This window comes from Melospiza georgiana, chromosome 7, assembly GCF_028018845.1.
Source record: "Melospiza georgiana isolate bMelGeo1 chromosome 7, bMelGeo1.pri, whole genome shotgun sequence".
Lineage (NCBI taxonomy): Eukaryota > Metazoa > Chordata > Aves > Passeriformes > Passerellidae > Melospiza > Melospiza georgiana.
The window spans coordinates 22058905-22086352 of record NC_080436.1 but is presented as its reverse complement, the minus strand read 5'-3'; the positions used below and the strand labels follow the sequence as shown (position 1 = coordinate 22086352).

General features: G+C 37.4%; 1 protein-coding gene across 5 annotated transcripts in view; it reads right to left on the bottom strand.

The window, feature by feature from the left end:
• The window catches only part of STK39 (serine/threonine kinase 39), a 75990-nt gene that overhangs the window by 18262 nt on the left and 30280 nt on the right, over positions 1–27448 (bottom strand). For 4 of the 5 annotated variants that reach the window (XM_058028279.1, XM_058028281.1, XM_058028280.1 and 1 more), the window contains 4 exons: positions 15544–15666; positions 15383–15415; positions 13374–13441; positions 1255–1307 (listed from right to left, as the gene is read on the bottom strand). In XM_058028279.1, the coding sequence (XP_057884262.1) occupies positions 1255–1307; positions 13374–13441; positions 15383–15415; positions 15544–15666 (277 nt within the window). The remainder of the gene's footprint in view (positions 1–1254; positions 1308–13373; positions 13442–15382; positions 15416–15543; positions 15667–27448) is intronic. The other variant, XM_058028278.1, reaches the window with a different exon arrangement.

Sequence of the window (27448 nt, the reverse complement as noted above, 5' to 3'; positions counted from 1 at the left end):
CCTTAGAAGGCTTAGATGTAAGGAGGCAGGAACAGCAGGAACAAGCCTAAGTTCCAGCTAAATCTCAACTTTAATCTGGCCCCAGCACCAAACACCCTAATGGAGCTCATGCTTTGAGGCAGTTAAAGTTTTATCATTTCCTCAAGAAACACACACAGGTGAAAAGCAAGGTATCTGAGCAGTTTCTGGAGATGGGAAGCACAGCTGCCTTCTGGCTGCCTCAGTGACTGACTACAGGAACAGTCCTCATCTATCCTCTTATTTTTGACCAAGCAGAAATTCTCAAATGGCTTAAGGAACGGCTTCCCACGTAATTCTTCTGGCAAATCGAGATGTTCTGTGCCCAATTAAGTAACAGGCCTTTTTTGTTTTTACTCATTGCCAAAATCAATGAGAAAAGCAGGTAGACAACACAGAATAAATCCATGCATAGAACTACTGTACATGAAAGATACTATGATTTACTGTGAAAGAGACACCACTTCTAACCTGGATTTAATTTTAGGTGAAACCTCTTTGAAGGCTTCTCTAAATAAAGTGAATACTGACTTCTAAGGAATATAAAATAGGTTCATAGTTCAAAGGGTTGCAGCTTAACAAGGATGATACCTTCTTACTCAAAATATTAGCCTTCTGTGCATTTCATCCCAGTACAACTTGATTTTTTCAAACAAAGGCAAAGTACAAGTTCTTACAGCTCTTAGCACTGGAAAGCCTACAGTTCCATAAGTATGCAGCAGAGTTTAAAGTTTCAATACCAGAATTTCTTTCTGGTGATAATACCAAAGCTAGAGATACAGCTAAAATTTCAGCTGAAGACAGCATTTGAAAAATGGTGTGCACTTGATGCTCATTAATAGACCATCTTTTATAATAAAAGGGAAAGAAACTTAAATGCTACTGCCATCACCACATATACTTTTATGGCTACTATATTCTATTTCTTACGATGTTTTCCAAATGTGAAAATGGAAATATTGCCAGGCAAGATCTTCTATACCATACAGATCATTTCAATAAGACATGAAATTGACAAAAGTATACTGTGAATAAAGTTTTCTAATATATATATTATGCAACCTTGCCACTAGAATTTACATACATTTGCAATTCTTACTCCACTGAGGTTCCATATAAAGCTCTGCACAGTAGGAAACATTCCAGAGAGGCAGTCTGCATGAAGCATAAGCAGTAATCCATGTCTGAAATGCCTTTTTAAGCAGTAAGAGAATAATTCAGTTGCAGGAGCCTTACCTCTGCCTGGAGTAAACTCAAACCGTATGTCATTAAGTTCTTTCCTGGAGTTCCTGAAAAACAGTCAGTGCATACATTAAAATGTTATGAAGAACAGAACAACTATTCAGTTCCTATACCCAAAGAATATCTCTGGCATTGACAGCCACATTTTGTGTGTTTCCTTGAAAATCCTGCTCTCCCAAAGCACCCAGACTGGAAAGACTCCATTGCATTTTCATGGCAGCATTTTGGGAAAACTAGCAGAAAAATACGCTTAAGGTGAAAACGCATTCAGTACCATAAAGGATAAAATAAAGTCCTCTGATAAATATTTTCCTTTTCATCTTCAAAAGACATTCTGCCATATTGACTCTAATAGTTCAACACAGTTTGAGTCAGATACCTTATCCTCCAAGGACAACAGAAGATTCACTTGGACTTAAAGCTCCCTATTTGAGGTCACATTTATACAAAGATGTTTAAGAGACAAAGTATCCAGCAAATGTTAAATGTTGAAAAGTAGCGGTGATGCACAGTGTTTATAAAAGGGTAAATTCTTTACTCCAAATGAGTAAATTCTTTCACTGACCATCCTTGTCTCAGAGGTGAGGTTCCACCTACATATAAAACGAGCAGTAAAATGTTAAATCCCAAGGTTTTTTGTCTTCCTGCTTGCCTCCAAGAGTGTTTTAACCAGTTCAGTGTGCAATACAGTCTTAAGGGAGTTAATAGCAATGTTATAGAATTCCTTTACAGCCTTATACTGTGCCCCATTCCATGCATGTTTACAGCTTCAGGTTTAGTTAATAATTTCTTCCATCAACAAAACATAAGCCTCTGCAAAACAGACGTCCATCTCATTTTTGGAAATGACAAGTCAGCTGAGCACAGGGAGGAACCTAATTGCTGCAGCCCGCTCTTTTTCTAATGAATAGCTCAATCCACTTGAAATGCTAATGGCAACAGAATGTGTTTTGCAGTTCATTATTCTTCTCCTCAGCAAGGAAACTGTATGCAAGCTCCTATTTCAGCATACCAGGCCATGAAGTCTTGCTGTGGGAAAACTAAATCCAATAGGCAAGCATATTCAGCTGTGACTTACATCTATTACTGCTGGCTAAATACTTCTAGGAATATTACAGAGCCAAAACCAGCAACATGCAGAAACACAAAACCCAGAATGATTGGCAGCACACACAACAGTAAGAGAGCAAACCCTGATAAATGAGTATGCCACATGCAGTGCTTAAAATGAAAAGTACTCATTTACTGAATCTACTGAATGCTTCAAAGGTGAAGGAGTTTCAGGTTCCCAAAAATCTACTTTAAATAAAGAACTACAGACATTTAAGATCACTAGCACAAAGCTGCAAATAATGAAGCTAGCCAGCTTCATTACCAGCTTCTTTTTCTCTCTCCTAGAAAAACATGAATGGCTTTCTGTTAAAACAAACAGCAACAACAACAAAAAACATAAAAACCATCAACTTAAAGACCTATCTCCAGGATTCCTTTTGACAAAAACTGTTTTCCAAAGAAAAGGAAAACGCACAAAAATTTAGCATTATTCTTCATTAAGAAATGTTCTGACTAAATGTCTCATGTAACTCAAATACTCATTTCCTGCACATACTTCAGAAGAAACAAATCAAGTGAATAAAGACTTTCACACCTTTATAGAGGTAAACCAGGAGGTAGGAACAAGATGACCTTTAAGGTCTCTTCTAAGCCAAACCATTTTGATTCTATGACCAAGAAGCCTAATCCATTAGGTTCTCCAATTATATCTTTCCACAGACCTCCCATAAGCAGAATACCTATCATGTAAAAAGGCACCAAGTAATTATGAACTCTTATTAAAATTACCATCTTTCCACAGCTGTTTGAAAGAAGAGCTGCTCCTGGTTACACTCCTTCCTCATGCATGATGCACATGGGCTCTATGTTAGATTGTCTCCAAGTTCCAAAATATCCCAGATAAAAAGTTAAGGAGTCAAATCAGTTTATTTTAGTCAAGGCAAAAATTCATTAAAGGTTGATATATATTCAGCAATCCAACTTTGCTATTGAGAATTATTACACTCTGAACTATTTTGAACTTAGGACACTGCTGCTTTCTTTATAATGGTATTCAGCTATTCAGGAAAGAAAAACAATGAAAGTTTGGCAAGATTAATTTGCTAGAAGCCTGTAAGTGCTTTTGCTTATTGTTCCATTACCTGCCAGACATTTATTGATTTCCATAAATTATGTATTCCAATATATAATCCACTTGAGTTCTCCCCTAAAAGCACCTCATGGTCTTTTCTAGCCTTTAGACACCTCTCTGGTTCTAGTTAATGTCACTGTAACTGCAAATTAGTTTGCTAGCTCCCCCCTTGGTGAAAACTGTTTGGATTTGTTGATTTATTTGTAGGCAGAGTTTCCAAGCAGCATTTCATTTGTTCCTTTTTTTTCTTACATCCATTACACTCTTATCATGTAGCAGCATACAGACTTGATTTCTGCTATATAGAAATAGGATTGGAAAAAAGGCACTTAGTATCTTTGTGATTAATAACCTTATCATCTTCATCATTTCTTAGTGGTTCCTATTTTCTCAAATGCATTTGTGAAAAAGTTATTTCTGTTTTAAAATGCCGACTCAGACCTTTATACCATCTCTTATAATAGCTCTTATGTGCTTCTAGCTCTGTGCCATTACAGACTAATATACCTTGATTATCATGCGTAAAACAAGCCCATCCCTCATCTCTTTTTAAAAAGTAGTAAATTTTAAGTACTTTGTGCATTTCTATTCACTTCAAGTTGATTTGCATTATGCACTCACCTCCAACAGGAAGAATTGCAAATGTTTTGAATAAGGGTGACACCAAAGCATGCCATGCTAAGACATTTGGCAGCCATCTTACCAGCAAAGTAATCGCAGAATCTAAAACTTCCCACTTTGTGAAAGCATGTTCTGCAACCCTTCATTGCTTTTTTGTTTCCATCAGAATCACCTGATATGCACACCAAGATTGCTAAATTTGATTTCAAGGGAATAATGCTTCCTCAAGGAAGTTGAAAAAGCACAAAGGCCACCCACTTTGCCCCTCACCTACAAACACTGGCAATCCTGTCATTAGGATATAAAAGAAAGATATTCTGTTTTGAAGGAAGTTATTTGTAAAACAATGCTAATATTGACCAAAATCAGGATTAGAGAATAAACAAATTATGCAACTATTGAGATTGACATGGTTCTACTGACAAAATCATAAGACATGAGAGAGATTTCAGGCATTTGCATTTAAAGAAGCCTTCAAATAATTACCTAATGATAGCATGATTCCTGCTACAGTCAATTATCTCTGTTTCACATGATTGACAAAAGATGTGTGTTGTTGAATTAAAATAGAAAATTGTTTGTGTAATGATACAACTGTAAATTAGAGACATCAAATGTCATTATTTCTTTTGTCCTTAAAAGCAGAATGTCTGTCACGTAAGTGCGATTCAGGAAAATGAGATGTCTTGGAATTAAACTTTAAGACTAAAACATGCTGGAATACTTTGATTATATATCAAGCAGTTGATTTTCTTTCAATTTAGCCATATTTTTTACCCTAACAAATTTATCCATCATTTCTTATGCAGAGTTATCAAAAACATCAGCATCTATTTCACACAAGCTTCAGCATCTTCCATACAGCCCTCAGGGAGAGTCTGTATTCCTGGATGAGATGTATCCTACCATAGCTAATTAGCTGTATATTCTTCCTTCCCAAAGTAAGAAAAAGATTTCTCAGACGAGGTAAACCCAAAGAAGTGTGTGTGTGCACAGGTGTGTAACAACATCCACATTCTGTCTCTGCACTGCTTGCCTAATTTTCAGACATCAGCTACACAATCATCACATGTGGTTTCCAAAGCCTGATGTAGGGAGATAAGCATCCAAGAATGCAGGTACTGACAGAACGGGAACCACCACAGCTGACTCATGACTGGAAGAGACAACAGCAGAATGCAGAATATGCATTCTTTTCTAGAAACAGAAATAAGCTCATCTTTAACCAAAACTGTAGAAACTTTATTATGAAAGCTCCATGACAATGGTGCCACATGGCACCCTTCACCAGTCAGTTTTTCCCCTCCTCATATTCCTAATAAGCCCTATTCCCACCAGGACAGAAGCTCCCCCACCATCAGGGACTAATGACACAGGCCAAGTCAGTGTGCTTTAACAAAAAACACATGCTAAAAAAAAAATTAGAAAAAAAAATAACAATTATCTCACTTGTACAAAATTTCAGACCCACAGATCTTCCTACCATCTAAAATTTGAACTGCATTGAAACTACCATGTAAGCAAAGTTAGAATGGAAAAAACAAGATAGCATAGCCTTAGAAGCAAGGGTGAGCAGCTTGGCATTTGCACTACCTCACTGCAGTTGTTGCTGTAATTAAAATCACAGAAGAATTCAAATTACTTGCTCATTTAGACTGCAGAGAAAGCAGAAGTTCACATCAAAATGAAGTGGACTAATCAGAGTGATAGGTGGGCTATACATCCTAGAGCTGTACTCATCCAATTTTCATTCTACATCTCTTGGGCAGGATCTTAGTGCATACAATGCAAGAAATATAATTGAGGGGCGAAAGCACAGAAGAGAGGAGTTTGCAGGTTTGTTTAAAAGAAATTTTACATGTATTTTTTATCTTGCTGGAAAAAATGCTGGAGAGACAAATGCTTGGCCTCACCAAATGTCACTCAAATTTCAAAAGGTCATCTGCCTTCTCTCAATAAAGTGTCACCCATTTTTGTCTTTCACCTGCTTAAGGCAGAAAGCCCAGGATAAACACAGTTCCCCCATGAAGTCTATGTAACCTTGTTTTCACACTTGTTTTCACAGGTGTTGTATTTTTTGATTAAAAACAGTATTTTAAGTATTAAATACCTGCACTGATGATCCATAGTACCTGTTTATTATCTCAGTTTTGATTAATTAAAACTTTATTTCAACTTTATTTCCAGACCATAGTTAATATACACACAACAGTGAAATACAAACTGGCACTTTACTTTCAATATTATAAAGAGAATGAGGGACTAGAATATTGGAATAAACAAGTAAAAAAATTAATTCATCCCATATTTAAGGTTTAGCCAATCTCAATCCTCTATACATCTATGTTCTCTACCTTACAATTTTCTTATGCTTCAACTGTGGAATGTAGCTATTAACCTAGGTCAGAGCAAGTGAGAATCCTCTCCTACCTCAACAGAAATCATAGTTCAGTTTTCTCCTGCTCCTGCCCCCACTTTCTGGATTTCTGAAGTCATGATGCTATGCACACAGATGAACCAAAGCAGCAATAAGAGCAATGTATGTTTATTAATGTAATTTTGTGAATCAGAACACGAAGGCTCCTGTGGGATTATATAAACACAAGAGAATAGAGTGTTTGTAAAGAAGCATTAGCCTCCTGAGGATTCACCACATGCTTGTGTAAACTCCTTCATTTCTAACACTTTGATGCTCAGCTGTCATTTACTAATCAATACCCAGGCTCCTCCATTACAAATTACCATATTATCAAGAGAAGATCATGCCTGTTCAGCACTGTGGAGATGGCTCTGCTCTACTTAATTTTAATTACTTCAGGTCAATTGTAAATTAAATGAAAAGGCGTCACTGCTAACTTTTGGTAAGAACAAAAGAGATCTTTGAATTCTCTTCTGCTTCGAGATTCCCACTAAGAAGAATGGGACTAAAATCTCTCTGTATTAATAAAATGTGGTTCCAAATAATTATTTTACATTCATCAAAACCTTACCATAAAATTCAAATTAAAAACCTTAAATTAAACTCAACAGTTTAATTTAGCACAGAAAAATGCCACTACTATTTAATCATCACATGATCTTGGGTAAAGAGCAGATCTCTCAGATGATGCAAACACTTGTTAAAATCAGTACACATCAAGAGGTAGCAGCAACACTAACAGCAAAGCACAGCCAAATGATGCTTTCAAGAGTGGAAAACATAATGCCAAAATGAAGCATTGTCATTTGGCTGATAAGCTGCTGGAATGAGACAGCAGCAGTTACCTGTTAAAGATTTACTGTCTCTATGCCACTCAGCATACAGAAAAGGCAAGTGCACATTAAAAAAATCAGCCACCAAGGCAATTGTTATGGTCACAATCAGAGCAGCTAGGAACACTGTCCAAGGCTCCAGGGCACCTGATAGCTCCTCCCTCAGGAGGGGTCTTTACAACACTTCTATCCATAGCTGATAGGTCCAGATTGCTTAAGACTCAAAAGAAAGTAGAGTCCTTTCCATCTAGTACAAATGGATGGGATATGATAGTGAAGCCTTGAAAATGTGTGACAGAAAAACATAAGAAAACTGATACATTTTAGAAATGACATATAAATGTTAAGTCCTTTCTCTCAATCCACTGGTTTACAGCCCCAAGTCTACATATTATGACAAAGAAGTGTTAGAACTAGATACATTTTAAATATATCTATATCCAAATATGCTGCTTCTCAATTTCTGCAGTTGCTGATGCCAGAAGCTAAATCAGAAGAATGTTGAAAGCCCTTCAATTTTTTGACTTGCTATGTTCATTTCTAGCTAAGTCAAGCAGCAAAATCTGAAACAATATTTTTTGCCTCAGTTATCAGTGACTCATTTCACTGCACAGACAGTGAAAAGCAGTATTCACTTGCATCATCTTTTTTGAAATTCACACTTCCTACCTGCTCTCATAAATCAGCAGTGGGAATATTCAGCAAAAAGCTATCAAGTTTTTTTTGCAGCAGAGATGGCAATATTGATCATGAGGTTTTTTTCCTCTGAAATTACTCTGAAGTAGCACAGAAGTTTTTTTAAGAGCAGTGGTAAAGATTTAACTTCTGAAAAGCATCAGTTTATAACAAGTACTTGAAATACAAGGAAGGGCATACACAATTATGCTTAGAATTTATTAATGTGGTAAAATCTTAATGTTTGGTAGAAACCAGAAGTGATCTAAAATAGACTTTTTCCTAAAAGGAACTGGAATTAAGTACAGAGAACATCAGTAATGTTAAAAAAAAAATCACTTGGAAGTATTCAGAGAGGATTTCAATAATAGAAAGGACAACATGCACATAATTTGATCACTTTGTTAAGCATTACAGCGGGTTGTGGTTATAGTTGCCTTTCTGGATTTACCTGTAATTTAACTTCTCCACTCTGAGTGTATCTCTGTATGTTTTGATACCGAATATTATTGATCAGTGCACACTTTAAGGAAGTCAAACCTGTATTAGCTGCATGACTGAAGTGATACCCCATCTGCCTGACTGATAAGAAATACCAGAGCAACTTAGAGATTAAGCAAACAAAGCCTTTTCTGCATGCCTGGTGCACAAGAAGAGGGATTATAACCTGTTATTCCAGTGACAAATTCTTCAAGTACAGAGTTGAAAAATAGCAACAATGCTTGAAGCAAAATGCTAGTTCCTTAAATCAGAAAGCATGAAAGGCCAATCATTGCCAGGAGACTGGGGGTGTTTCAGAATAGAGCTCTAGAAAAGTGATTTTATTTATAAAATCAAGACAAAAGACTTACAACAACTTCTACAGGTTTATGGAGTTTTTTAATCGAACTTTGTAATTCCCCAGTGCACAAAACAGGCTTTGAGAGGAAGGCACAGAGAAGCTTTTGACTTTACCCAAATCAAAGAAAGTTTTAATCATGTTTAATCAAAAACGGCCTGGAAGTCTGCATCCTTTTAATCCCACTGGCTCAGAGTTTTACAGTGCTGATCACCTGTCAGTATATTACTGTAAAACAAAGGGAGACTTCTAGGTAAACCAGAAAGACACCTGGCCACCACAAAAATTACAATCTGTATATCATCCATCTAAAAGTCATGGATCCTGACTAGCTTATCAGAAAGAGTGGGAAGCATGGAAAAAAGTCTAAGGCTTGTTTTAAACTCTTCAAAGGTTTCATCTGTTTATCCTGCCAAACTCTCTTTACAGTAAATCAGCTTCACCAGCAAAATCTGCTCCTATGTTAAATTGTTGTCACATCTGTGTCCCAGTGCACCTCTTGTAGCCATTCACTGGCCCCACTAGAACAATGACAAATCAAAACAAAATAAATAAAATTGAGTTTATTTAAAATTTTACCTTCCCCTCAAAAATATCAGAAGTCACAAACCAACCAACTGAAAGCTGGCTGCTTTACAGGGACCCAACGCAGTCCCAGAACATCCCCACCAGTGGAAAGATGGAGAACCACACAACTAAGTGGGAACAGGAAAAAAAAATATTTCAAATGGTTTCAGTCCTGCCCAACGTACGACAACACCACATTGACAGGCCAGTAAAATTCATTTGCCAGTAAAATATTTCCATTTGCCCCTTTTCTTCCACAGGCTTAATTCATCTAGTGTGCAGGAACTGTATTAAATTAGGTCCTGGGACATTCCAAATTACTGTCAATAAATTATCTTCCTGTCATAGGAGCTAATTTAACCATCTTAGATTGCTTCAGATAATTTGCAATTCTTAACTATTAACCATTAACAACTCTCCTAATTTAACACAATATCTCTGTTATTAATCCAAGTAGTCAAACCCTCTAATAGTCACCTTCCTAAATCTGTAACTGCAACAGCTTGGTTAGATTGGAAATTTCAAATCCAGGGTGGTAATTCCTCCCCATTTCCCTTCCCTGGTGCTGTGAACAATCCTGTTGGAGGACTCAATCACAGACATTGCCTTGGCCTCTCTCTGCAGAGCTCCTGCCAGGGTCTGATGCTGAGACATGCAGTGTTCACAGCCTTACTGGAAACAAATTTGGATTACAGATTTCATTCCTCCCTACTCTCAAATACCACTTCCTCTTGAGGGTGAGGATACAGAAGCATTGGCATTTCAAAGTGGCAATTGCTCAGGCTGGGTCAGAGTCACACACTGTGGTAACAGATCCAGCCAGTGAGAACCACTATTTTCAGCTTACTGCAAAATTCAAGCACGGTCTCTTAACTACATTAGAGCTTTAAAACACTAATGGCCCATATTAAGCATTTAATACTAGATCCTTTCAGGAGCTTTTCAGGGAATTACCTAAAACAGCCTGCTGATAATTTCCCTTTTGGGGCAATGTACTCCAAGACACAATACTGCAAAAAATACAAAAAAAAAAAAAAAAAAAGGAAATTGCTGTCTCCAGCCCATGAAATAATCCCAACAGTAGAGAATTTTTTGACAAGTCAGCTCGCACTGAGAAAACTATGAAAATAGAAAGGTATTAAATACAAGGCAAGGACAGATAAATCAGTCTGGACGGTTTTCCCTTTTCTTGAGTAAGGGAGTTAAATACCACCATTTGTATAAAGAGTACCATGGGATTCTTCATATATTATTTCAGACTGTGAGTTGTGTTTCTGATCCACAACAAGGCATTTGCAGTAAACAGAGGATGGTGTTAATGTAGCACACCCTACTGAATCACTGAATGAGTCCAACCCTGCTGTGACTGGGAAAAAAAATAATAGAACCTGACCATCCAGGTAAAGAATTACCTAAATGCATTGATTCTTCTGCCAGAATTCCTCCTTCATGAAAGCAATTTTTAATTTTTATGGGTACTATTAAGCTTGTTCTGGAACATACTGCTAGGAAAAAAAAATTGCAAGCTAACATCTAAAATGCAATGGGGGGTCATGGTGTAGCCTCACTGTAGAAGAGGAAAAAAGAAAAAAGCAGGAGTATTTTCTTCCTGCCCACCTCTTGTTCCTTTTTAAGGTTGCCCATCTCTTTATCCTTTGCCCTGTCCCAAATCCCCAGGCACTACTCTTTAAAGCTTTTGGTCCACACTCCCAAGCCTCAGACTAAGTTGTTTCTGCTCAAAAAGCTCTAAATGTTTGCATCAACTTCCATGACCAAGTCTCAACAGGGAAGAAGGTCAACAGTGAACAGAAAGCACAGCTCAAGTGCTACCAAAGGTACCTTGCTAAAGACAATATCTATAGTCAGCCAGTGGCTGCCTGAGCTTTGGTGAACGTTCCATAAAGAAAATAACTCCTGCCTTTAAATTAGCAAATACACAGAAATTCTAAATACTGTCTCTCAACCTATGCTTCTGGGCACAGATATAGGCAGCTTGTAGCCCTCACAGTCACATCAGTCCTTCATAAACAAAAGAAAAGTGACAAGTGTGTTACTTAGTGCAGCCCACACCCCTTCACTGCGCCCAAACACACACACTGCTCATGTGCTAGCTCTGACCCCACTCACATGCTCAGGCTGCCAGCAGAAGCAAAGTCTGTGCCAAGATCTATAACTCTGCCCCCCTCCAACCACCGAGACCAGACACAGCCAGAGCTCACATGGGACAGAGGTTTGCACTAAACAGCATTCTTCCCTCAAAAGCAGGAAAGTTAGAATAACAAAACCCTGCAAAATTACACACCAGATTTTTAGTTTTCTCAACACTGCTAACAGAGTTCCCAGGCCCAAGAGCATAAGCATATCTGCTTTTCAAGACTCTTTTTTTCTGTTTAATAGAAGCTTTCTGATTCCTAAAACAGAAATTCTTCTTTCTTCCCTCTCTACCAATAATCACCTATATGTTCATAAATATAAGAAATTAACCTCATTACTACAGACTTGCTTTTAGGGAAGGCAGGGAGAGGGAATTTTTTCCAGCCATGAATTAAAGAGGATCCTTAAAAAGAACAGAAGTTCATTGTGCAAGTATGAGCTTGGAAACTCAAGTCTCCCAGGATCAGTCCTCCTTCACTTGTGGCTCAAAAGCTGCAGAAAACTGAAAGCCTAATTCCTGATGTTTCACTATACTTGCAGGTCTAAAATGTTTGCCCTCTGAATATGCCAGCACTGCAAATAACTAGGTAAGAAGCTAATCACTCTCTGGGTTTTATGATCATTTATAGATAACGAAAGCCCCTCACTGCAGTACACATTGGTACACACAGCAGTACAAATTGGTCTGTTTGTAAATGGTTTCATCTACCTGCCAGCAGAGAGATGAAAAAGAATATTGATAGCATAACTGGGCAGTTATGTAAATTGGACAACCAAAATTATTCCAAATAATCTCTAAGTCTTTCCTATCCCCACAACAAAATTCATTAATCCTCTCTTTTTTACACAACCTTTGGCAGCCATGCAAATTTTTTTGCATCTGCCACTAGAAAAGTAGTCAAAGGGAAGAAAATAGATTTTGAAAGTTGGCACTCATTCTGTGTAATTGGTTTTTTTCTGATTACAAACGGTGGAACCAGAACACTAACAAATTTTGATGCTACTGTTTTAAAGGTATTTGTTATGTATAGATATGATATTTGTTTCTAACATACTGGTTGTAATTTTATAATTATTTCTGGCTTCTCATATTTTTGTTAGCATAAAAAAAATACTTTTCTCCATAGCAATAATTAGGAATTTACAACCTCACATAGATATCCTGTCAACACAAACAGAGGTAAGCAAGTTTTAAAGTGAGTGGTAATAAGCTTTTTAAGAAAAAACATTAAAAAAGCTATCATACACATAAAAAGCTATCAAAGTTTTGTATGAAGAAATAGTTTTATCCAAGAACTAGACTGCATAATTAAGCAATTCAAACCTTAGTTATAAACTAATTTTAATTAAAGGTAATCTGACTTACTTCAACTAAGCAAAAATTTAAACCTGATAACATGTTTGTACCCATTTTCTAAAATACCCATCTCTTCTCCACAGTGGCTGATCAAACTTGCCAGTGAAAAACATTTTGAGTAGGCAACTTGTAATACAGCTATGGTTTATTTCTGTCAGAGGCTGACTGCTGAAGTGTGAAAGAAACTCATTAAAAACTTCTCACTGTGATTCTGCATTATAAGGAAAAAAAAGAAAGAAAATCCTTAATGAAGGGTACACTTAGCCTGAAGACACATTCATATTCTGCTTTTCATTTTACACTATTTCAGTAAGCAATTAAAAGACAGCAATTAGTTACAGAAACACTATTCATACTGGTCATACTGGGAGATTATACACTTCAGCACTGATTTTATGTTAATATTATGAGAGTAATGAGGGAGATCAAGATAATACAGCTAAATAAATAAAAGAATCTTTTACCTTAATCTTAAGACAAGATTCACCGCACATGGAACTTCACTGTATTCCTCACTAACAGCAGGCTGAGACTATTAGAGAAAAAAGCAAAAAGTCTTATAAAGGATGCCAAAGGGAAAAAAAAAAAATCACAAAAAACTTTCCATGCTAACAGTTTGAAGTTAGCACAGAATATTTAACACATTCTCTAACTTTAAACACTTGCAGTACACAGCCTATAATATAGCTGATACCAGTAAAATTCCCATATTTCAATTACAGAGAAACAAGTAATAAATAAGGCCTGCATTAAAGCACTGAGTGTAGGAGCTTATAATCCACCTTGCACCAAAGCAACAATTACCTATTGAATAATATGCACACAGTAAGAATTCCAAACTGCTACTCACATTATTTTTGTGTAACAGTTTTGGTTGTTAAGGAAGTCGTACATCTACCCATATGCAAGGAACTAGCAGCACATCAAAGCAGATATCAAGCTCAGAGGATGTCTTCAGCAGAGAAAAATCAGTAACACTGGTATCTTTCACCTTATCACTCCTCCCTCACACTGTGATATCCTCCCAGCTCTCAACTAAAATCTCAATGAAGTCTCAAGCAAAAGAGTATCCCACACACAGAATACACCAGGCTCCTCTACCCTACTATGATTTCATACCCACCTTGGTATATTTTCACCAGTCACAGAACAGCCTGTTCAGAAGTTACAAAGGGTTCAGAAGCCCTCCCAAAATAAAGAATTGCATCACAAATTTCATTTGACTTTTTTTTAAACAGTTTTCCGTATCAAAGCCACTTGAAAAAAAAATTACACAAGATCTGTATTTTATTATCTGTGTATTTTCAGGAGACATTATTGAATTTTTGGAAAATTCTTTTTCACAATCACTAAAAGGACAGCAGGGATTTTTCTGCTTCAGTTAAATTCCTTCCATTCATATAAGCTACTATTTTTTCTGCACCTTCAACAGACATGTTATGCCAATATATAGCAATGTGGATCCCAAAGACCCCAGAGGCACACACCAACAGTGACAAGATGCACTAGCCTTAGTTCTAAGTCATCTTCTAGAGCATTTCAGGAAACAAAAATCAACAGAAAACTTCAAGCAGAGGGTTTTTTTCTCTTCCATGAACTAAGCAACTTTTAAAAATTATGAGTTACCAGGTCACAAGCAGTAGAACTCTCAACATTTAAGACAGTAAGACTGTGTGGTGAAAGTCCTATTTTCGTACTCTGCTTACATAAAGTATCTGAGATGCTGAAGAGCTGTGTAAATTAGGTCTGCAATGGAGACACAGGGATCATCACAGGAGCTAACAGGACTAAATGTGACAGAGAGCTGCTAGTCTTTTAGAAGATTTCTCTGACACCAGCGAAAATCAGAGAATCTAAAATTGCAGGTGAAGTGGCAAGGGTCACCCACCCAAGGAACAGGCATTTTTAAAGATAATTTAGTCCGTAAGCCATAATTCTATTAAACAATTGATTATAGCAGCAATGCTTCCCACACTTAGCACAGGGCCATGAAATTCTATATGGCATTTTGTTCTTCAGAGTTAATCTATTATGCTTCAGTACTGAACTATTTTATTGTGTATAGGAAATATTTTAATTATAAGCTACATGGCATGATATAGATACTAAGAAGAAAACATTATTTGGAGATGTTCTAGCTACTCCAATGCAGCCTTCATTACCTGTACAGACAGCAATTAGTGTGCTCTAGTTACAAAGATTCATTAAAAAAAGCCAAATTACCTATCTTCATGAGTTCTCCTGGGCACAAACATAACATGACTTTTAAATTCCTATCCATCTTATCGACTGTGTGCTGAAGTCCATTGTTACAGGCATAATGGCATAACAGCTCTATCCTCACAAACACTTGCCATACAAGGCTGCAGAACAATACTCCCACCTCAATTCACATTTTTAACAGCAGACATGAAAAAGAAATCTCTTTACTCAAATGCTTGGAAGAAAAATAAATTGATAAAGACATTTTTACCTCTGCATTCTCCTCCTCCTTCAGTCTTCGTGACTGGAAAACAAATGCAGTGAGACATGAGCTATGCAGCTTTATGCAACAAAGATCTAGAAATACTAACAATTAACATAAAGACAGAATGTTTTTTAGAGTATAAAGGTCTTGGTACAAACACAAAATACCTTTTCCTGAGAAATAGCAGCTTTGCCTTCCTCACTCTTCTCATCCATTTCATCATCACTCCATTCCCAGTCCCCATCTTCTGTTTTATGGAGGTGGCCACTGGAACCTGGCACTCGTCTGACCTACCAAAATATTGTTTACTATTACATAGACATCCTTAGTCTTTATTGGTATTCTGGTTAAGCAGAAATTAGTTGCAGTTTTTATTCTGTCTGCTCTCATTAATTTGCTGCAGAAGCCACTAACATATTCCAATAATATCTGACCTCCTTAAGCCTCTTTTCAATGCCTTGCATTATATGAGCAGTGATCAACTTGGTTCTACATTCTGTTGGTTGGTGGCAGTAATGGAAAACACAAAACAGGGGAAAAAACCTAAATATAAAAATCTGACTAGAAAAACTACAGTGTTTTTCAGCATAATGAAACTTAAAAGAAAGACTAAGCCGGTATTAACCCTGCTCTAAACCCCTATGGTTTGCTGCAAGCCATAATGTGCAGAGAGATGCAGCATGGGACAAATTCCAGCTGTTTCTAATTCCCATCAGGTATCATAACAGCAAGATGCATGACATGAAAACAGCTTAGACCACTTCAAGTCCGAGACCATGAGCCTCCAAGGAAACCGTGATTCAGGCATTAATGCAATTTTTCCAAAGCAGATTTTCATAGAGAGCTGGGCATTTGTGCTATTCCTGTATTGTGTTTAGGCCAAGCACAATTTGGTATTCCTCCCTTACATTTTTTCCCTGTACAACTGAATTAGAGTGCCCTACTCAGTTTCTCCATATTTTGTTCTCATTTGTAACTGAGAAGAAGGGAAACCTATTCTGCCCAATTTTCCCTGTTTCCCATACCAAGTTCCTACTGGATCAATTTTAGCCTAGTTACCTCCAAGCTTGGTAGAAGCAGCTCATTTGTATTTGGGAGGGAGGAGCAGGCAGACACCAAGGCAAGCAGTAGCACAGCAATTCTTTCCCCAGCTGCAATCAGCCCAGGCACAATCAGTGGGCTCTTACTGTCTACAGCACCAGGGATCAGCACAGACACAAGATAATCTAGCAGGAAATTTGCCTGCTGCTTGTGGATGTAATTTATTATCCTTCAAGGAGACTGAGGTAGGCTTTTGTTCAACAGCATAGGCATCTTCCAAATGGGTCTACACAAACCTAGCAGAGGACATCATCCACAACTAAAACCATGCTTTTCCAGCACAGAAGGATATATTGGTTTACAGGCACACTCAAACACTGTATCGTCCACCAATCAGTATCTTCTGCTGCTTCCATTTTCAGCTGTTTTGAAGACTTATTCTAAACAGAATTATTTTAATGGGGCTTAACGATGCTTGCATCATTTGCAGAGAGCAGCGGATTTCAAATTTTTAAATAGACTGCCTTTTAATAAAAAATAAACAAATGGCCCAAGTACAAAGCAAAATATCATGTTAAATTATTTTCTTGAGAGCTTTCTGAAAGCAGGAAAACAAGTTTAGTGGTACTCTGTTTCAATCACACTGATTCCCACCAACATACACGTTCACAGGAAAGAAATTATAATTTCAGCTAGAGCAAAGTACCCAACCTTTTCAACTTTCAGAAATGTGAAATAGCTGTCTAGAACATTTTTTAAATTGGTGTGTGTGCTTAACACTTGCAACACTTGATGAACTAATTTGCACAATTTTTAGACTAACAAGCCTGGCTTTGATCCCTCAGTTCTAGTTAAAGCCACAAAGAATCAGTCACATATGGAGGGCATGTACCCTACCTAGGTGAAGGAAAGAGCACGAGTGGCACACGATGTCTGCAAATAAATTGTCTCTTTGTTCGTCATAATCATCTCACTCTAGTATCAGATATTGGATGAAAATATACATAATTTATATAACATATTAAATTTCTGTTCTGGCTATCATTTGAGATACTAGTAGCAGACTGATACCATAGGCAGCTTGCATGCATTTCACTCCAATAATAACAGCATTAAAGCAATTGAGAATATTCTATATATTTCTCCTGATACCCTGCTACAGGTCTTCCATTTTGCAGAGAGAAATAAAGGAGCAAAAAAAGGAAGCTATTTACATACAAAGGCACAAAGCAAATCCAGGACAGAACATGGAACCTAAACAAACTTCTTGTGTATCTACAACAATAAGAAGTAAGTTGGTTACATTGCATGCAGTAGCCATACAAATGTAATTTTCCCATCAGCTTCAGTCAAAATACACAACATCAGTAACTCCTTATGCTAGAATTGTATATCTCAGGAAGTATTTCAGAGGGAAAGGAAAACAAATTAAAACATGTTCAATCCTAATTTGTATTTTACTGATTAAAAATCTAAATGATCCTTCCAAATAGGAAGGAAACTGAACCATAACTTTTGCTAATATAGAAAACAATGGAAGTTCAGTTTTACAAGACAAATTAGCGCATATTAGAAAACATTTCTCACATAAGTCAGAAGACACAGAGAATAAAAAATTACATTGAATGACTGGCAGTTAAACTACAGCCTATACTAAAGCAGTTCAGAACATTGTAATGTACAACCAAAAGCTGTTTCTAGGAGGAAAAGCTTAATAAGTGACTGCCAACATTACCACAGCTGTGGAAGAAAGACATGAACATCAGTTAAAGCACAGAATGTTGGACAAATCAGTAAGTGAAAAAAACACAACCACCACAGAATATTAAGCATTATATTAGTAGTAGTATTGTTGCATATGTTGTTCTTGGTTAAAGCTTACTGCAGAATTCAACACAGTCACAAAGATTTAAGTATAAATTAAACTGCTGACAGAACTCTTTGTCCCCATCCTTTTAAAGTAGGATACAGATAATTTAACATTCCCTGCCAATTACACCATGCCCTAGCTTTCTAGGAGAATGAGTGTTAACAGATGAACAGGGCAACTGTAAATCCCACCCAGTGAAGGTCAGGCCTAATCAGCCTGACAGAGAGAGAACTTCATCAGCAGAATGCAGAAGCTGCCACATTTCCCAAGGCTTGATAAAAAGAAGGCAACAATGTAGAGAAGCAAAACATAAATTGTTTTCTTCAAGGTATGATGTGCTCGCTATATGTAAATGTTAGAGACTGGGGAAAGAAGAATCTATTATTCATTACTGATTCTTTAGCTGCTGCAATCTCTTTGCAAGTTTATTTTTGCAAAGTGACAGCAAGGGGAATTAGGACTTTTTGAACACTAAGAATTTTCTACATCCTTATTCACAACTGCTCAAAACAGAAAAGAACTGGGCCCACTTACAGATTATTTTATTTCAGTGTCTATAAGTTAATAAAGAAAGAAATAAAAAGCATACACTGTAGGACACCAGTGCATACACATAAAGCATTACTGCATTTCATACATGGTAGAACACATGATCTTAGACTATATTACAAATCCAGTCTGTCAGTAAGAGCAATATTATGCATCTACTTTATTTTTCCTCCTTCTGCAGGAAGATGACCGAACTACTAACATTGACTTTCCCACTATCTGAAATATTTAAGGTATTCCTATTGAAGCTCTGGCAACCGAATATTTGCAATGGGGTCCTGGAGAGATTTAAACCAGCATTTTTAAACTTTGTTCCACAGAACAAAGTGACCTGAAAGCATGGGAAGTAGGATGCATTTGTGTAAGTAAAACTGATGGCATTAATAAGCATTAGTATTAAATATCATGGAAGGTACCTTGCCACTCTACATATAGAGGTAACAGAGACCCCAAATTTAATTTGTTCCTGAATTCCTGGAGAGTAGCAAATGTGTAGATTCCACACATTTAAAGCACATCTGCAAAAGTCTTTGTGGAACCCTGACACTGCTTCCTATTAATTTCTAACTAGAGAACAGTCAGTGCTGTTGTCCAGTTTTTGCATTTGTGTATCTCTATAGAGGGCAAGCTATACTTTTTTATTTTTAAACACATATCCTTCCAGAAATACTGCAGCTGGAGATAAAATTGTCTTTTATTTTACCACAGCTACATATTCTAGTACAGTAGCGGAGATATACTGAATCCCACATACCCCAGAAAACAGTAATAACAAGGTGATTATTTAAAAACTTCACCTTTTCCATTTTCTGCAGTCTGTCCTTATAAAAGCCTAAATTTGATTTTCAGGCAGAAAAAAAAAAGACCAGTCAACTGATGCTGTATACCTTCACGTTACACTGGTTCTTACAGGAGACTGGACTCCCACTGCTACACAGATCCCAGAAGATCTTATAGAAAAAATATACTCTTCAAAGTATGAGTATTTACTTGGTAATTGATAAGGAGAGGGGTTTTGCATAGCCATTGCTCCCCTCCTTTTTTTTTTCTTAAATCTCAAGTTTCAAGAGCTTCACTTCTCATATGAAGTTCTCTTCATGAGAAGTATTTATAAAACCAGTTCCATCCTAGTTATTTTATGGAAAGAAAAGTGATGAGGAATAGGACATTACTGAATAGTTTTGGGTTTAGCACCACACTTGCTTGGTGTATTTTTCTCTCAAAAGAAATCCCTAGACCAGTTCCTTCCATCCACAGCTTAAGCTTATAGAACAAACAGATTTTATAACTTTTACCTTTCACCATCTTGCAAACCTTTCCTGAATGCTTCCAAGGACAGAAAATCAAATATTCATCTCCACCCCTACGCATGTATTTTTTATTTCAATGCAACAAGGAAAATCAGCCTACCGTTGTGTATTCAGTGATGCTGCAAGTGTTTTGCCTTAAACAGTTTACAGCTTTAATCACAGCTTAGCTCCTGAAGTTAATGGCAAGAAGTCACTTTCTACAATACATATTAAAGTCACAGAACACTGTTCTTTTTGCATAAGAACACCTACGGTGTCATCACATTTTTGCAAAAAAAACAAAAAAAAAACAAAAAAAAAAAAAACCCGAAACCACAAAAACCCTGAGGTCCAAGACAGCACATGAATTCCCACATGTTCACATCATCCTTTGTTGAAGAGTTGAAGCAGTACCTCAGGAGAAAGCTAGTCCCCATTCAACCCAGGCTCACAGACCATGTGACCATCCTAACCCCTTCACTGCTGGCCATTCCTAAACTCCTCTGTATTCATTCTATTGTGAAGTCTTATTTTTATTCTGATGGAAACCACAAAACTTCTGCAAGCCTGAATGTGTTTTATGCAATTACAACCCTTGGTTTTTCTCACAACAATTTATGCAGGCTATCGTTATTCATGGGATGTACCACTACCTTTGTAAAAAAACACACTGGCAATCTGCTTTGTAGGACTCAAAAAGTGCTAAGATATCACAGTAATTTGGTGTTAATGTCCTCTCCTCTTAAACCAGTCTGAATGCTGCAAATATCATCATGGAAAAAAACCTTAGTCTTACGTTTTTCTCATACTTGGAAAAAAAGTTAGAATTTGCCGTGTTTCATACTCATACACAGAAACTATTGGAATACTCCCTCCCAGAGAAATCAATTACACTGGCAGCCTAAAGTCAAGAAATACAAGGATCATTATATCTTTCTTTGTGAAAGAATACTGAATACAGGAGACTGATAATTCTGCATCAAACAGGATTTCTTCAGCTTTCTACTGGATCTGGAAGAGCAACCTTTTAAAGGGATAACACAGCAGAAGTCGACAAAAAAAGAGATCCCTGTTTAAAAAAAAAAAACACTTTAAATATTTATGGAACTGGTGTGTTTTTATAAGCCAAACAGTATCATGGTTACATGATGACAAGTGTGACACCCAAGGGCATGGCCATCAGTTGAGAAGACTGCCATGAAATCCTACCTAGGCTCCCAATTTAGAAATGGAATGCAGTGCAGCTGTCAGTGAGAGGAAAACAAAGCCATTACTAGCTGAAGAGAGACAGGATGAGGGAGCACATTCCTGCACCTCTAGAGGAAATGATGAGAAAAGTACCAGTGCATCAGTGTACAAGTCCTCCCCCACTCTGGGGGATTCTTTGTCTAACACCCTCCTCTTTACTACTCTTCACCAATTCTTCTATTGCTGGGATAATGGTGCTTAGAGACAGCAAAATGTAGTGGCTCAAAGTAAGACACTATTTTGTTACCAAAACATCTTGTAAACAAGTGCAGGTATTCCCTGAACTCCTAATTCTGCTTTCTTCAAACATGAGGTTTTACCTAAATACTGCAACATACTTATTATCTCTGCTTTCAGCCTGAGTCCAAAATTGGAATCTGATTTTGCTTTGAGAAATTGCAGTTTTGCTGAAATTCCAGTCATATGGGAAATGTGAAATTTAGCAACTCCGTATGATTTTTGCTTTTCAGACATTATTTCTCCATTTATTAGTTCCACTATGTAAAGTTCATTACTGAATGTTATTAGCTACAAATAATTCTTTCACTCACATTTTAACAACAGTCCTTTCAGGCATGAACATGTACCTGTGCTCAGGAGGATGTTTTCAATTAATTGTGCAGAGGAGATACTTTGTTCCCACACAAGGAATCCCAAATGGCTGACAGGCATGACCCGATGGCTAATGCACACATGCGGAGTGAAGCTCTTCTCTATCCTCTCTCTTTTCCCTGCCTGCTTCCCGCCACCCTTCCCATCTAATTAAGGTGCCAAGGCCAAGGGTACCTGGCAAGAATCAAAGAAAGCAAATCAAAGACACAGCAAATTGGCGAAGTAGCTTAGTACTCTGAAAGATGATGAAGACAGATCCAGGTCTTTAGAGTTTTCTCTCCTGGTTGCTCAGATGAATGCACATCATGATGGTGAATCACTGCTAGAAGACATTCCACTAGAGGGATCACTAGAGCCACCTTGATAATCATCATTTTCCAATTCCACCATGCTTTTCTATCATCCAAGCAGCTTACCTTCTTAAAATAAACAGAGGTGAAAAGAAAGAAAAATATAGCCTTATGCAGAGCTTTCATTACTCAGTAGTAAAAAACTCATTATAAGGTGGGTTTCACTGTCAGCATTAGAGACAGAGTAAAGAATATTTAGGAAAACAGTGTATCACTGTAGAATTCAAATAAGAAATTACTATGACTTTCAATTACTTTCAAACTCAGGGTCTTGAAAGTACTATTTCAAGGTGAAATTCCAATTTTTACCTTTTACTATTTTCTCCAAGGTTTCCAACTGCTTATGTACATAGAGAAATCACTGTAATACACATTCTGCATCCCACACAGATTTTAAAGAGACTTGAATTTATTCAAGGTCTCTCTCAAATATTAAGGTGATCAAATTTAAACTGGAGTGTAGTTCTTCAAAAAAAGTCATTAATTAACATGAAAATAATTAACACAGTTCTGCAATTTTTATAAAATCCAATTTTCTAAAATCCCCAGTGTCCCTGATTTAGTCAGACACCAGGGAGCAGCATGCCTTCTACCAGCCTACAGCATTTAAAATGGCAGAGCTGGAGCGAGACTCGCAGCCTGTGAGCGCAGCCCGAGCTCAGGCAGGATGGGTCCTGCCGGCCGCACGGCGCTGGATGTGGCTGCCCCCTGCTGCCAGTAAATCCCGCACTGCCGGCTTGCGCAGCCCCGACTCCCCTCCTCTTCCCATACTGACTTTACCTTTAGCTGCAGCTACACTGCTTGAATTACCTTCTCGAGGAGCTGTTTTTCAGAGCTAAACAGAATTACTGTTCCAGACCTTCTTTCTGCTCTGCTGGCCTTCATCTACTTGTTCTGGTTAAAACCTTGAAGTTTTCAGCTCCAGACATAATTTTAACTCCTTGAGACAAGAGCACTTTTCAGCAAAATTAAGTCCCCTATACTATTACTGGGTGACATCATCTCAAGGATGTCCTTATCACCTACACTTCCCTTGCAGCTCACCCCAGGAGCTTCCAAGAATATCACTGGCATCAAGCACAAGTGCAGGGGGGAAAGGAGTGTCAAAACAAATGACACACACAATTATTTTTGCTACTATACTTGTAAAAGCTTTACAGGGTCTAACCAGGAAAACACATTTACGCTTTCTTCAGATTCTTGAGCCTGGGCTCCTTTTCTTTTTAATTTCCCCCTATTTTTATTTTTTTTTTAACTATGAGGGCTAAATGTTTAATTTCTCCATATAAAAGCAAAAATTCTCACACACCTACTCCATCAGTCTTTAAGCAAATGGTAACAGGTAGGAATGGTGCTTCTGAGCCACCTGGCTTTTAGAGAATCCTCTTTGTACCTGCACGACGTTCCTGACAAACTTCCCAAAATATACAAAATCACAAGTATTACACACTTCCACATCCTGCCAAAATTCCTTGTTACCTCTATGAACAAAGACAGGCAGAAAGGCTGTCTCTTCCAGAAAGGAAATCCCATGACAGTAAGGTGACCCCAGCTAGCCAGCTGATGCTGCCTGCATTGACACAATATTTATATGGCCTATAAACTGGGAAAATTATTAAATAAAAACTAAGTCCATTGAGACAGTTTCACTTAGGGAGCCATTCCAAATCCAAGAGAAGCAATCTGGTATTGGATGTCATGCAAGTGAAACGTTTGAGGTTTAATTTCTCACAGGGTAAACAGGTAAAACCAGCACCTTGCTGCACATTTTCAGTGACAGGAAACCAAATCCTTACAAAACAGGATAAAAATAGGATTATCTTCTGCTTATTTACAAGGCTTAATCCCTGATCAAAGACTACCACCAGCATCATACACACCCAGACTTCCTTTATCCTGTCTTGATTCTTTAATCATGACTCCTTCAACAGCACTTTTAAGAAAATCCCCCTCCAGTTCTGCAAGTTTCAACAGCTTCGGCAAATGCCAAATACTTAGAGCTACTGCTCTAAGCAGAAAACTTTCAACACACACCAACCCACTGTCAGTCCATGTCCAAGATGTTTTTGAGCAAGTCAACAGGTCAGGAACACAACACTAGCTGAGGAGCAGATCAATGCAGTCACACAAGAGACAGGGACTCACTGCAAAAATGAATTCTGAAGTGGAACCATGATGGCCCATGGACTGGGACACACCTTCCAGTAGGGAACAGGGCTACATTTCAACAACTAAGATGAATCATGTACAAGCTTTTAAACTCTGCCATAATAAGTAATCCAAGTTATTTCAGATATGCATATGGCTATTTGAAGTACAAAGACACTCAACTACGCCATGGTTTGTTTCAAAGCTCACTTCCTTAGGTAACAATTAGATCCATTTGAAAAGGCACAAAATCCATCATCACAAGCAAGCACACAGATAGTAAAAGCACCCTATGAAATAAAAGATGGACAAACTCATATGGTGCATGAAGTTCCTTGCATCTAATGGCACAAACACAGCATGGCAACACTAAGCTGTCTTCTTCCTTTACATGAAAGGTTAAAACAAAGCTGGTGCAACTACATGTGTCTGCCCCTCCCAATTCTACTACCCACTAACGCAGGCACTGCCTTCTCATTATTTGAATTGCTGTCAAATTTACATTTGGACACTTGGAAGAAGTGCTTTTATTAGATTTCCCTTCCAACAACTTGTTGAAAATAAAAAATTACCGGACATAGTGTGAGTGGCAATTTCTCCTTTTTTTTTTCCCTTTAAGTGATATTCAACCATATAAATACAGTTCCACTATCTTTTTTTTTAATTTGTAGCAGTGTTCTGGAAAACCTGAACAATTAATCCTCTGCAATGGAAGGCCCTCCCTCACACAAAGCCTTGCCAGACACATCTATAGTTCAGCTACTGCCTTCCAGAAAAAGTGTTCCAGTATAACCTATGTCCCTTCCTTATATACGTCAATATTATTTAAATAAGACTTTCTTATACTGTAAAGAAAAGTTAATATACCATTATATTAACAATCTGATTTCAGGTTCATGTTGCTGTCTGCTTTGCTATTCAGCTGGAGTCCAGTTGTACCAACATACATCACTGGTGAGATGTGTCTATCAGATTAAATCTATTCCCTGAAGCAAGGAAGGACTGTACATGTATGTCTTGCTGAGGTGCAATCATGTTGTTATAGCTGTCCAAGAAATCTGGGATATAATGATATTTTTCTCATTAAATTCAGGGAATTGATGATATCTTATGTAATGAAATATGACCATTATCTTAAATTAGCTATACTGAGGAGCTAGAATTACAACCCATCCACAAGAGCATTTCTAGTGAAGTATAATCAAAACTGGTATCACTCACACTAATTATCTCTTCATGCTGTCACAGGTTTTTCCCACTAACACAAAACTCTCAGCTCTAAAAAAACTTTCTATTACAAGCAACTATTACAAGTTTTCTGTTACAAGTTTCTATTACAAGAACAATGCAATACCACCATTCCAAAAATAGAATTCAAGCCCAATTATTGCTCAGATTTTTTTTTATTAGCATAACTTCAGACAGCAATAAAATGAAATGTAGATACATGCTTTTCCCTGTTCACTTAGGAGAAGTGGCAGTCATGCAGGAGATTTTAAAAATAAAAAAAATAGGATTATAAAACCATAAAATTGACCCAGGGCCTTTAGGCATACAGAGTACTTAGAGTTATAATTAATTTTTTAGTGCAACAAGATTTAAAAATTGGCTGTGGAACTCTAAAAGCTGTTACAAATTTCAAATTGCTCTCTTCCAATACAGCAATCCTAATCACAAATGAAACAACTTAGTGTTCAGTTCAAAATTAAAACTAGTTCAGCACATGCTAATACATAGTATATTCAAACTCTTATATGGTGGCCTGTTTTATGGCAGCAGTGCACACAGCCCTCATCCAGGCAGGACAGGGCAGGCTGCTCTACCATAACACCATCTAAGCAGGCAGAGGCACGGGGTGCCAGGGCTCCTACATTTATATCAATGACAGAAGTGTGGCTTCAGAGCATGTCCCTGCTTACCCTAGCATACTGAGCTCTGACCATTGCACACAGCCTTTTCTCCAGCCCTTCTTGACAGCAGCACAGGTGAGCAGGCCCATTAGTGACACCCAGAACTGCCAGTAAGAAGTTGCAGGGTGTAACACTCATTGCTGTGGATCAGCACCAATATGTATCTAACCAGGTCCTGCACAGGAAGAGGCAGGACATGCTCCTCCTGGGTAAGTGGTTCAGCATTAATCCTTAATTACTAGGCTAGGGCAAGGAAGAAGGACCTAATTTAAAATTCAGCCGAATTAAAAGCAAATGAAACAATGGAACAGGAGAAACGTGCATAAACACATGGCTTACAATTCTAATGTTACACAGTATTTTAAACACAGTGAAGATGTTGCTCAATTATTAAATTGGGGTTTATAGCAGGACACATCTTTATAGCACCAAATGTTTTCCTCATACATAAAAGACCTGTGTATTTGCTTTCAGGATTTCACAAACAGACCCAAAGTCATATTTAGAAAAAAACAGATGCCAAGTACAAGCTATAAAGGCAGAAGCAAAATGTGGGAACACTATGTCAACAGAGAGGAATTTAAAATTAAAACTAAACTGAGACTGGAGTTCTGGGCATCAAGGCAAAGCAATTATACATGTGGTAAATGGAAGAAAAATTAGATTACCACAGGGCAGATCTGACATCTGTACTAGCAGTGGTGCTACAGATCATTAGTCATAGGCATTTCACAGCAAGTGCCACAGAAGATAATTTAAGCAGTGATGACACCAGCTCCATCCCATCCATTGCTCTAGTAATATTAGTTTTCCAATTACAGGAGTTACTTCTTCCAAGAGAAACCTCTTAGACATTTTACATGTAAATGTTTAAGCAACCAAACTCAACTTACACAAGCTTTTTAAACAAAACCCCAGAGTTTTATTATTAAAGTACATTTATATTTTATGGTGTCTTAAAAGAGCAGCTACATGCACAGTTCTAACAAGTGAATTAAACTTTAAATCCCCAATGAATTTTAATATTCTGTACTTTTAAAATATAAACAATGCAG